Genomic DNA, 13,613 nt, shown 5'->3' on the forward strand with positions numbered 1-13,613 from the left:
AGCTTATTTTTATATTTTAACCAAATTTTAACAACATTTTCCTTATATAATAGTCATTGAATTCTTTATGTTCTGTGCTTTTGTTGTACCATAGGTACTCGTGCCATCCGAAACGTAAGTTAAATCCTTCCAATTGAAGAAATTTCTTACTTTCTAATTTTATCCAATCTAAAAACTAAGATACACAGGATGCTTGATAATACAGTTTAAAATTTGGCAGTCCTAATCCTGCTCTTTCTTTCAAATCTTGCATAATTTTCCATTTTAGTCTTGGTTTTCTGCTGGCCCATACACATTTTGATAACTATTGCTGCCAATCTTTAAATGATCAATCATTTACTACTGTGGGAAGATTTTGAAATAAAAACAACATCTTTGGTATTCATTTTTATCATTGATATTTTGCCCAGTAGTGATAATTCTAATTTGTTCCATTTTCTGAGATCTTCATTTATTTGAATCCATTTTTCTTATAATTGTTCACAAATAATTCTGAATTCCTGTTAATTATCGTTATCCCTAAATAGTTGACTTTCTTTTTGACATTATAGCCTGAAATTTTCTTTAATTCTATTTCTTATTGGAAATATTTTTTCTTATTATGACAATTTTCTCTTGATTAACTTTAAAACTTGCCCCTTTTTGAATTCCTCTAAAATTTGCTGTAATCTTCCCATACCATTCAATAGTTCCTCTAAAAATATCACCATATCATTAGCAAAGGCATGTAATTTATATTTAAACCCTTGTATAACAGGGCCTTTAACTAGTTCATATTTAATGATCTTCCTAGCCAGTATCTCTAAAACTATCACAGATAACAAAGGAAAAAGAGGACATCCTTGTCCAGTGCCCTTTTTTATTTCACAAGGTTTCATTTTTTCACCATTAATTAAAATCAAGGCTTTGTTCTTTGTATATTGTACCTTTGTATATCGTACCTTTGACCCCAGTTCCATTTTATTTAATACTGCCTTCATAAATTACCAATTTACTTTATCAAAGGTTTTCTCCACATTCAAGAAGATTATAAAGCTATTTTTTTTTTCGTGTTGTGTTTTTCATAATATTCTACCATATTTAATACTATTCTTATATTTTCCTTCCTCTGGCTTCCTGGGAGAAAACATGTCTGATCTTCTTCAATCCAATCTTTTAAAACATTTTTCAATCTTTCAGTGAATATTACAACAAAAATCATATAGTCAATATTTAATAAGGAATAGGTCTATAATTCTGGGGTTCAGAGATGTCTTGGATGGATATTTTTGTTTACATTCATAGACCAATAAAAGATACCACTTACAAAATTTTAGAATCACATTAGATTAAAACAGTATAAAATTACAGTATAAAAACAACTTAAAATATAAGCTCATATGTTTATATGCTTATATGTTGTTTTCAGAGATATCTTTATTTTCCTTTGTTATCAGAACAATTGTTGCATTTCCCCATGATCCAGGTCTTTTTTGTTGTTGTTGTTAATCTTCACTATTGTCTTAGGTAAAGCGATAGATAAAGTTTATTCTAATTTCTTGTAATAATTCACAGTAAAACTATCAAGGCCTAGGGCTTTGACCATTTTGATTCTTCCAATTTCTTCTACCACCTCCATTACTGAAATTTGCGAGTTCAATTGTTTGACTGAAATTTGAGGATTTTTTTCTCTATCTTAATAATCTTCTATTTCCCCTTTCTCCTTAACTGATATTGGCTCCTCTTTATATAATTTTGAATAGAAATTATAAAAATATTTTTTGTTTTGTCTAGGTTGGTTTGTAATCTATTATTATCCTTTATCTTTAGATCAATTTATTTTTATTTCTATTTTCTTAATTTATGTGAGAGCCATTTGCCTGGTTTATTTGCATGTTCAAAGTTCCTCTGTTATGCAAATCTCAGAAATGTTTCCCCTGTTTCTAATTATGTTTCTAGGCTCAATTGTTTTTGAAGCTCTTTTATCTCTTTTGTAATACTATACTTTTATGCTTTCTTTTAGATTTTGTTCTTTAATTTCATCCAAAATTCTTTGTGCTTTTTCCTTTCCCACCTTTTCCTTTCTACCTCTTGCTGAATGAAAAAAAAAACACCTCTCATTACAAATTTTGAGGCTTACCAAACAGTCTCTATGGCTGTTCCCTTGTCTAAAATTTCTACAGAGTAACACTTAAATTCTTTTTTAGCCTTTTCTAATATTTTTTCATCTTACAACAGCAAATCATTAAACTTCCAATTATATTCTACTTTTCTACCATATAGACTCAATGGTACTGAGTTACGTTCTGAAAAAGTCTATGTTCTTTATTGTTTTACTCATTATTTTAGAGGTGAAAACCATGTCTATTCTAGACCTAGTCTGAGCCGGAGCAGACAGGCAGGAAAAAGTGGCTTGATCTTGCTTTTTCCCAAATTGAATCAAAACCCCTCTGCCCGCATGGCTCACTCCCAAGGCAGGCCGAATGCACATGGCCTGAACGCACAGCGTGGCATCAATTCCTCACTGAGTAATTTTTTTTGTTGCCTCCGCACCATACATGTGCACTGTCACATGAACACACCACCGCTGACACCAAGTACCTCCCATGTCTGCTCGGATGCTATCCCATTGCATGCATTTCAAATATCTTCTTCAGATTCTTCAAAGCCTGATTTCTCTCAGTACACTATTGAAGAGATATGCCAAAGAGCTGCTGCTACTGCCATTTTCCCCATCCGAACATTCAAAACATTCAGAAGCAGGCATAGAGTAGAGCAGGTGCTTTTCCTTTAGGTACTCCTAGAACAGACTAAGCTCTCATCTCTCACTACTCTACTCAGAGAAGGGGATGGTTCCTTTTTTGATAAGAATTTAATAGTACAATACTTACACTGACCCGTGGTTACTGTATGTACTTGACTATACGTCAACCTCGTGTATAGGTCAAGGGCATGGTTTTTGCCATGACCCTTGGATAAGTCAAGGGTAAAACTTGGAGGCTCCTTCAGCATGTGTATGTGTGCGCACAGCAAGAGGAATTCTAATTGAGGCTTTTTGCTTCAGCGTTTCAAGTTTGGTTTCACTCTTGACTCCCCAGACAGCAGTGGCCAGCATGGGAGGGAGAGGGGTTCTGTTCGCTTGTTTAACAGTAATCAATCACCCAGGACTCTTTCTGCTTGGCTCAAGAGAAAAAGAAACTGTCTTCTGACCGCATGGGGAAAACTGAAAGAGCTGCTATCATATTACCATACTGACTCGTAAATAAGTTGACCTCAGATTTTGGAGTCAACTTTGGGCATAAATTTTTAGACTTGTAGACGAGTATGTATGGTAAGTTGAGTCAGCTTTGATTCATCAATTGTTTGACTAAAATTTCTAGACTTATAAATTGAGTGTATACATTACCTAAAAGGATACTTTGAGAAACAGAGAACTCTGAGACATGTAATCCCTTCCCCACACAATCGGAAATTCTGTATTTTAGAATTCCTTGAAGATGTGGACCAGGGGTAGGCAACCTGCGGCCCGCGGGCCGGATGCGGCCCGGCAAGGCCTTGGGACCGGCCCCAGCCCAGTCCTGCCGCCGATTGCCGCCGGGGCCTTTGGGGGGCAATTGTCTATAGAAGCCTCAGAAACATGCAATTATATTAACATTTTTTTTAAAATCAGCAAAAATTTTTTGCATGTCCTCCATTTTTTTAAAAAAAGTGTCTTCCATTTGAAAATTTTGTCCTACATTTGTCCTTTTTTATTTATATATTTAATTTTTTTAAAAAAATATTTAATTATTTAGTTTTTGGCTTCAGCCCCCCAGTTGTCTGAGGGACAGCAACCTGGCCCCCGGCTCAAAAAGATTGCCTACCCCTGATGTGGACTGTACGGCTTTCAATAAAGGCTTCTTCTCCGCTTCTGTAACTATGACAAAACCCAATTCTAAACAATCTCACTAAGAGCCTAAATTGAAGAAACTGTTCTCTACTTCATCCTTTGAGCCAGTGGCTCTGTGAAGCAGTTCAGGTACAAACATGCTTGCTAACAAACCCTGTCGTTCAGGGATGTACCACTGTGGCGTCTACAGCTCTTCTTCAAGGTTCATCCTTACCAGACCTTTGTAAAGCTTTCACATGGTCTCAGCCACTGACATTCATATGTCATTATAGATTGGACTCCAGGGCTAGAGTGGACATTTTGGTATGCTGCACTTTGTTTCAGTGACGTTATGCCTATGATGAGCTTTTCAGTAATTTGGTTGTGTGAAGTAGAGAGAGGATGACGAAGAAGAAGAAGTTGCTTATTTGTAACTATGGTTCTTTGAGTGGTTTTCTGTGCCCTCACACAACCTTCTTTACATCACTTCTTTCTTTAGGTCCTTTTCTTTGTTGCAGTTGGCAGATTTGAAACTGATGAGACCTTAGGGGCCTTGAGCATGCACAGGATGAGGAGAGGGTTGAGTCTCTCACCAAGGGCTACTTAACTCTAAAACATTCTGAATGGGGGCTTTTTGTAGGCACAAACCCATTTGATTGAGGGCAGACCCACAGGGACAGGTGAGCAACCTATTCATTCTATAACATTGGTGCAGTACAGTCCGCCAAAAAATGGTGTACCAGCACCGGTATTAGGGTTAGGAAGCGCACACCATGTACACGCTCCCTAACCCTAATACGTGGCGGTGGCGGCGGCATAATGGCGGCGCCCTGTGTATACGGGCACCACCATTATGATGTCATGGCTGCACCGCATCCAAATGACACGCCGTGGGTATGACATGTTGGTGCTGCCCCAGGCCGCTTGTGGCGGCCTAACAGCACGGCGCTAGAAGGAGCTCTGAAACAGAGCTGCTTCTGGAGGGTGCCTCGTTCCTGCAGCCACAAAATGGCTGTGGGAACGATGCCAGGGAGAAAGGGGCCGAGTGGCCCCTTTCTCCTCTGGCTGCGCTCCCAGGGTGTCCAGGGGCACGAAGCCCCAAGGACACCCTTTTTCCAGGCCATGGGGAAGCAGCATTTTGCTGCTTCCCCATGGTGCGCCGGGTTGGAGCCGCAGGGGGTGCCGGTCAGGCTGCCCTGCCTCCAACCCGGCAAAAAAGGGGCGGTCTGTACCCCATCTTCGTTTTGTTGGATTTACAACCTCACCTATAGTTCACAAGGAAATGCCATAGTGATACACAGTAGGACTGCTGGAGTCAACTTTTTTGACTTGCAAAATTGATAGGCATAGAGCATGATGGTGGCAAGTGGGAAAAAGTGGATGACAGGTTACATACTCTCATAATGGAATAAACATAGCCCCTTTTCCATACTGTCTTTCTGTTTATACTTAAACTTTGTACGTCAGTTGTTTCTTGAATCTCTGACACCAGCTTAGTATGACTCTAGTTCTGTAAATGGAAACACATTACATTTTAGTAGAAATTTGAGCATATTGATTTCTGGTAATCTTAAATCTGTCTTCCAGATCGCTCTCCTGATATTGATAACTACTCAGAGGAAGAGGAAGAGAGTTTCTCTTCCGAACAGGAAGGAAGTGATGACCCTCTACATGGGCAGGTAAGCTTCTCTCTTTGTGTGGTCAGTTCCTTCTGCGATGAAATGCAATAGGTTGCTTTGTTGAAAGACTTCTAGAGGCGTTTGGGAGCCCTTGCAACTATACACTGATGTTATTATTAAGATTTTCAGTTATTGTATCACTTCATTATTGCATTAGTCACATTTAAACTTTCTTTCTTTCTTTCTTTCTTTCTTTTTTGAGCTGGGTACAAAGGTTAGCGTGGTGTAGTGGTTTGAATTTTGGCATGGAGACTAGGGTTTGAATTCCAGCTCAGCCATGCAAACCCAGTGGGGGACCTTGGCAAGTCACACTCTCTCAGCCTTTGAGGATTGCAATGACAATCCCCCTCTGAAAAAGCTTGCCAAGAAAACTCGTGATAGATTCGCCTTAAGGTCGTCTTAAGTCAGAAATGGCTTGAAGGCATACAGCAACAAAAACAAATGAAGGCTGGTGTGTGTGTGCAAATCTATCTCCAAAGGTTGCTCACCAAACTTGGCTTTAAGTTGTTGAAAGAAAATAAAGCGTAACAAGGAGAGAGTTTAGAAGAGTTAGCAACTTGGCACTTCTGACACTAAATGTCTGACTGTCTGAGTAAGTGGGTGTGGCTGGTGTGGTGGAACATGGCCTATTTCATTTGAATGCTTTTAATATAGGTAACTGAGGTGCACAGTTTTCTTAATCAAGTTTGCTAGTGTTAGTCATGGTCAGATATGATCCTGTTGCTGAGAGAAAAATCCCTAGGTCAAAATCACAGTCTGTTTAGAGCCAGGTCAAAAGGCATTATTACAAGATCAGACAATATACTGGTTCATTGAAATTGTAGAAAATAGACTGTATCCAGAATGGTTCTGTACATGCCTTGTTTTTACAAGACATCTGCTTGGAGATACTCCACAGATGACATGACTTTATGGCCATACATCAATCTACTTAGAAAGGTTAGCATCAAATACAGGGAGGGTTCCCACTGAAACTTTATGTTAATTATGATGGCAAAATACATACTCTCAGACTCTTCTTAGTCTGAAGTACAGATTCTGTTAGTGGCACTTGAATGGGATATATCTTCTCTTTCCTAACCTGCAGTAGAATCAAGTCCTGGGTATGACTTTAAAAATAGAAAAGGTTGGTATTATTCTAGAGCAAGCAATGGAGCTTGTGGAGTAACAAGCAAGATTCTCAGAATTAAACAAGATGTAAAGGGGACTTACGAAATTGTTTATACACATATGTGTCTAAAACCTATGTTGCAGTCTCTTTATTGCTTGAAATGTATTTCTTTCTCTTCCCATCTTCTGTTGGCACAGTAAGTTCTGATTTATTGTCGCTGTGCTTCACACAAATGGGCTTTCATGCCTGCACAGAGACCCTAATGGAATGTTGTAGGAGCTAAGTAACTTGGCAGTAATTCCGCTTTCCCTCATGTACCATGTCCTAGCCCACTAAGTTATAGTTCCCTTAGTTTCTTTTCATCCTCTTCATTTGCTCTAGTGTTGAGTAGCATTTTTCCTCCTTCTCTATTTCTTCTTTTATCTTAACTATTACCATCTTGAGTTTTTCTCCTTTCTTCTGTCTTCTACCGCACACCCTTCCCCTTTCCCTCTTATGGTCTCTGCTTCTCTGTCCAAATGCTGCTCCACCTGTGGATCAACATTTTGTGGTCAGACGCTCATTCTAAGTATCGGTTTTGCCTTGGAGAGTGACATATTGCTCTGTATCATAACAGCATTGCTCAGTCTGCCAAGGTTTTACAGTGGACCCTTGCTATATGCTGGGGTTTGGTTCCAAGGTCCCCCGTGGATAACAAAATCTGTGGATGCTCAAGTCCCATTAAATATAATGACATAACAAAATATTGTCCCTTAAAAAAAATGGAAAATCAAGGTTTGATATTTGAAATGTATACTTTTTTGGAATAGTTTCAAACCACGGATGCTTGAATCCATGTATAAAAAATCCGTGTATAAAAAGGGCCGACTGTACTATGTATGCCAGTGATGGTGAGCCTTTTAGAGACTGAGTGCCCAAACTCAGTGACGTTCCTGCACTGGGTGTCACCCATCGCCAGGAGGTGATGCCGTCACCCTGCCCCCCATGCCACTCCTTCCCCCACATGCTGCTCCTTCTACCCAGTCACCACATGTTTCTCTCTCTTCCTTCCCACATGTGCATCCGGGTCACCCCACGCATCTGCCTCTCCTTCCCCACGCACCTCTCCCTTGTCTTGCACGCTTGCTGTTCCTCCCCCCCCCCCCCACGTGCGAAACAGGGAGTGGCACATTTGTCACTGGAAGCCCCACCTCCAGAAGTTCCAACCGCCAGAAGTCCTGTTCCCTCACCAGATGAAACCTGATGCAGGAACGCCACTGCAAAGGAGGAGCTTTGCAGGGCAAGCATTTGTTTCTCCTCCTCCACCATCCATCCTTCTTCTCAGGAGAAAGCCAAGCAGTGGAGGAGCCTTGCAGGACGAGCTTCCGCCTTTCCTCCTCCTCCATCTGTCCTTTTCCTCAGGAAAAAAAAAACAGGTGATGGAGGAGCCTTGTAGGACGAGCATTTGCCCCTCTGTCCTCCTCTTCTTCCACATGGTACTCTCCTCAGGAGGAGGCCAAGTGGTGGAGGAGCCTTGAAATTGTTCCACATTCCACCTGAAATCCTTTGGCATCTTCCCCCCCCCCCTCTTATTTATAGTTTTATATTTTAAAAAATATGTTATTCTTTTAATAACTATCTGTTTTAATATTATAATAATTTAATTCCTTTTTAATGTACTTATTATTATTATTATTTAATTTACTTTTTATGTTTTTAATTGTACTGTTTTAATGCTGTGAAGCCGCTCTGAGTCCCAGTCCTGGGAAAAGAGCGGGATACATTAAGGGCTGTTCGACAGTGGAACAAACTCCCTCGGAGTGTAGTGGAGTCTCCTTCTATAGACCATTTGCCGAGGATACTTTGATTTAGATTTCCTGCATGGCAGGGGGTTGGACTGGATGGCCCTTGTGGTGTCTTCCAACTCTATGATTTTATGATTCTATGAATATATATATATATATATATATATATATATATATGATATGTTGTGCAGGCCTGGCCTAGGTGAAGGACAGAATGTTAACTTGCGTTCTTAGGCATCTGGCTCGGGAAAAACTGCCAGTCGTGCATGAATTCTCTCTTGTATGAACAGGCATTGAAAACAGTGAGGTCATGCCCATGTTACATGGTAACTGACAATAATGAAGACTTGAGATCCTGCAGTATTTAGCATCCACTGGGGAGAGGGGGTCCAGAATGAAATCCACACCAATATGGAGGACTGACTGAATTAACCTTTTCAAAATAGGCGCTATAATTTTATTGTGCGTATAAAAACCCTACTGATTACTCAGCGGTTGAGTGCTGCTTGCATTTCTAAGTAGGACATCCCACCTTATCTCCATAGGATTTGTTTTATGAAGAAGAGGACCTTAGAAAGGTGAAAAAGACTAGGAGAAAACTGACATCAGCTTCTGCAGTTACTCGGGTGAGTAGTGTTTCAAGCAAGTTTGTTGGGTAAGAGGTTCCATACCTTTCTTACCTTTTCCTTCTTCCATTCCACTTTGCAAGTTTTCTAAATGAGCATTTGTACTATGTTTTTATCTTCATAGTTACATTTTCAAAATAATTGTACAATGTTTAAATTATGGATGTTTTAACACGACAGCTAATTTGATGTTTTAAACTTGTGTATTATCAGTACTTGAGTGTATTTTGTTTTAATCATGTTCTAAGCCACCTTGGAGAATGTGGGATATAAAGAAAATAAACCAATATTTATTCCTCTTCATAGTTTCTATGCCTCACACCATTGTGTCTTAAACTTCTGCGGAGCCACATATGGAAAGTTCTAGAGTTGAGTAGCATTTGTCAGTAACCCTGCCACTGTGGCACATGCCTATAAGTGGCATCAAAAACTACTCCCCTCTTCATTTTTCCCCTAAAGTCTGGACTGTGTGTCTGCCCAGGCTTGGCTTCTCCTTTCACCTGTATAACACACTAATACTCACTCCTACCAAAGAATTGTGCCACTTCCACTCCGTTAACCAGATCACCTCTGTTCGTTAGGAAAAGACCTAAAATAGCTGATCCACTTGTTGCTTCTTCCTCCTTCTGATTTAGACAGTGAAATTGTGCAAGGCAGGTGAGGAATTTGTTGGACCTTATATTCTTTTCAGAGTTTGACTTCCAACAGATATCAGGCCAGTTGAAATGCAGCTCTACAGCTCTCCTTTCTGAATGTGTGATCATCTGTTCAACAAAAGCATTATCCAAATCCTCTTTCTGGAGACCTAAACAATGAAATCCCTGTTAAAATAATAGAAGCTTAGAGTTGGAAGAGACCACAAGGGCCATCCAGTTCAGCCCCTGCCATGCAGGAACTCAAAATCAAAGCACCCCCGACAGATAACCACCCAGCCTCTGTTTAAAAACCTCCAAAGAAGGAGACTCCATTACATTCTGAGGGAGTGTGTTCCACTGTCGAACAACTCTCACTGTCAGGAAGTTCCTCCTAATGTTTAGGTGGAATCTCTTTTCCTGCAGTTTACATCCATTGCTCTGTGTCCTATTCTCTGCAGCAGCAGAAAACAAGGTTGCTCCATCCTCAATATGACACCCCTTCAAATACCTAAAGAGGCCTATCATATCACCTCTTAACCGTCTCTTCTCCAGGCTAAACATACCCAGCTCCCTAAATCTTTCTCTCCCTCTTAATCAGAATCTTCCAACTTGCCTTCCTGGAATTAAGTTCTGGATCTTTTTGCAAGTGTAAATATCATATATCATAAATATGATATCATAAATATCATAATAAAATGCACAGATATAGGATGGGGGACACCTGGCTGAATGAAACTACATGTGAATGGGATCTAGTCGTCCAAGTAGACCACAAGTTGAACATGAGTCAACAGTGTGAGGCAGTAGCTAAAAAGGCCAATGCAATTTTAGGCTTTATCAATACAAGTATAGTCTCTAGATCAAGAGAAGTAATAGTGCCACTGTATTCTCCTTTGGTCAGGCCCCACCTGGAATATTGTGTCCAGTTCTGGGCGCCACAATTCAAATAGGACATTGAGAAACTGGAGCGTGTCCAAAGGAGGGCAACTAAAATGGTGAAGGGCCTGGAAACCATGCCCTATGAGGAACAACTGAGGGAGCTGGGGATGTTTAGCCTGGAGAAAAGAAGTTTAAGAGATGATATGATAGCCCTGTTTAAATATTTGAAGGGATGTCATATTGAGGAGGGAGCAAGCTTGTTTTTTGCTCTCCAGAGAACGGGACCCAGAACAATGGATGCAAGCTACAGGAAAAGAGATTCCACTTCAACATTAGGAGGAACCTCCTGACAGAAAGGGTTGTTCGACAGTGGAACACACTTCCTCAGAGGGTGATGGAGTGTCCCTCCTTGGAAGTCTTTAAACAGAGGCTGGATGGCCATCTGTTGGTGATGCTTTGACTGAGATTTCCTGCATGGCAGGGGGTTGGATTGGATGGACCTTGTGGTCTCTTCCAACTGTATGATTCTATAATGCTACTCCTCCTTCCTTCTTGTTTGTTAGCTTATACCTCTCTATTACTGCATTCCAGCTATTAGACTCACCCCACCATTGCTGCATCTGCACTGCAGAAATAATTCATTTTGACAACACTTTAACTGCTATGGTTTATTGCTATAGAATCCTTGGATTTGTAGTTTGGTGGGGCATTAGAGCTCTTTGACAAAACTGTCTCACAAAACTACAAATTCCAGAATTCTATAGCATTGAGCCATGGAAGTTAAAATGATGTCAAACTGCCTTATTTCTGCAGTGCAGATGCAGCCCAGGCTTCCGTGATACCTATTATGTCAGATTTGCTTTATTATCTAAGAGTTCACATTCATCTTGATTATTTTCCATGTGAAGATATCTAAGACAATGTGTAGTTCCTCCTAGCTGTTTATTTAAGGGGTATTTTTCTTCTCACTGCTTGGTTCTTGTACTGTTTGCCTTGTTTCCTCTATAATAGTGAGGTTATTATCTCTAGTACCCGATGAACTCCTTTCTACAAGAATACTGTCTCCCTCCCCTCATATAATGATTGTGTGTGTGTGTACGTTGTTAATAGTTTTTTAAAAGCAGTTATTTAGTTCTTGTTGTTCATGAAACCTGTGCTGGGAGAAGGGTAGGTTATAAATTAAACAAATAAACAAGTCTGTTTCCATTGGGTGCATTATATACTGTGATTGGGAAGCTCAGTTGCTGGAGACGTTTTATGTCCCATGTTTCCTGGGTTGTTTATGTTATCATTTTCAATGTGTCTTGCCCTGCTAGTATTTACATTTATCATATACAACATCTATACAATGTCTTAGCGTATGTCATACTTTTGTGAAAGATGCTTTTCTAACAAGTAAATGGTCCCTCTTTTTCACAGCAGCCAAATATTAAACAGAAGTTTGTGGCTTTACTGAAGAGATTCAAGGTATCAGATGAGGTAGGTCTGGCAACATTTATACAACTAGATTTGTATAAGTTTCTTTTTATTTTGCAAAATTTGTGAGAAGAGACAGGTTCTTCATGGCCAAAAAAATATATAGAAAATGTAGTTATCAGTATATAATCTAATAGGAAAGATTGAAATTCAGTGAAAATTTTGCATACAGAAGGAAGTACACTTTGAGTGTTAAGTATTTGTGCCTACGGTTAGAGAACAGCATTCCTTACTGTTTCATCTTAACTCTGTGGTTATGCAATTATGTTAGTTGTATTTCTCTTTAAAATAATACTTTTTCTATATGTTAAAAGCATGACAATATCCAATATACTTCTATTTATTTTTAAAATACTTTTATTAACACATAGCATTTCTAATTATAAGAACTACATATGAGGGATATATAGAACAACACAAAACACAGGGAACAGGGAAAAACACACATGACTTCCTACTATTTGACTAATTGTTATAAATGCTAAGTAATTTTAGAAACCATTTTAAAATAATAGTTAATGTCTTGAAGCACACTTTTTTCCTGCCTGTGATTGGAAAGGAAACACAAAATTTGCCAGATGTTTCCAGGTGAAATTGACTTGCATATTAATGAGAACAAGGAAATCCTCTTTGCTTGGAAACTGCTGGAGGTTCAGTATTGCTGAATGTTCTATGAATCAGATAATTCCAGTCCCCCCTTAAAGAATGAGAAGGAGAGTATTTGCAACATAGAAACTGTGAGAATCCTGACTGTTGCAACTTTCTCAAACAGGTTGGCTTTGGACTGGAGCATGTTTCTAGGGAACAAATCAGAGAGGTAGAGGAAGATCTTGATGAGCTCTATGATAGCTTGGAGATGTATAACCCCAGTGACAGTGGACCTGAGATGGAAGATACAGAGAGCATTCTCAGCACACCAAAGCCAAAACTCAAGTAAGCACAACCTGATAAGTTGGACTCATTCTTGTACAATCGTGTTGGCCCTCCTTATCCACCAATTCTTTATCCACAGATTCAAGCATCCACAGCTTGAAAATATTAAATATATAAATCTAAATTACAAAAATTAAATCTTGATTTTGCCATTTTATATAAGGGACATCATTTACTATCCACTATATTTAATGGGACTTAAACATCCACAAATTTGGTATGCATGGGGGGGGGGTCCTAGAACCATACCCCAAGGACCCACTGTATATGCAGCAATTTGGTATGCTCTTCTTTTACAAAGCTTTAGAATGTTCTTTGTCTGTGGGAAGATTCTTGAAGGCTGGATCTTGATGGTTTTTCACACCATCAATTTTACACCTTTGAGCACCAGCATGAAAAAACTGCAGAGCTGCCACTGTTATATCTTTAGGGCTTTTGTCCTTATATGCCAGGTCTTGAGGGGAGAGACTTGTCCATTTGCCTTTGGTAGTGGTGTTGCAGGCCTTATGCTGCTAGCCCTAGGACTTTGGGCAAAAGGGTGACTGCATTGTTGCATTTTATCCTTCACACTCCCGGGTTCAGAAAATCCTTGGTGTTAGGGATTGGAAGCAGCAATTTGAGGTGCTACTGCTACAATCTTCAG

General features: G+C 39.6%; 1 protein-coding gene across 3 annotated transcripts in view; it reads left to right on the forward strand.

Annotated features, from left to right (window-relative positions):
- PACS1 (phosphofurin acidic cluster sorting protein 1) overlaps window positions 1-13,613 on the forward strand; it is an 85,589-nt gene that overhangs the window by 36,084 nt on the left and 35,892 nt on the right. For 2 of the 3 annotated variants that reach the window (XM_089483562.1, XM_089483564.1), the window contains exons 6-9: window positions 5,435-5,526; window positions 8,967-9,047; window positions 11,981-12,040; window positions 12,810-12,970. In XM_089483562.1, the coding sequence (XP_089339688.1) occupies window positions 5,435-5,526; window positions 8,967-9,047; window positions 11,981-12,040; window positions 12,810-12,970 (394 nt within the window). The remainder of the gene's footprint in view (window positions 1-5,434; window positions 5,527-8,966; window positions 9,048-11,980; window positions 12,041-12,809; window positions 12,971-13,613) is intronic. The other variant, XM_089483563.1, reaches the window with a different exon arrangement.

The sequence above is a fragment of the Sceloporus occidentalis genome, unplaced genomic scaffold, assembly GCF_023333645.1.
Source record: "Sceloporus occidentalis isolate IW3139 unplaced genomic scaffold, rSceOcc1.0.p SCAF_20, whole genome shotgun sequence".
Classification (NCBI taxonomy): Eukaryota; Metazoa; Chordata; class Lepidosauria; order Squamata; family Phrynosomatidae; genus Sceloporus; species Sceloporus occidentalis.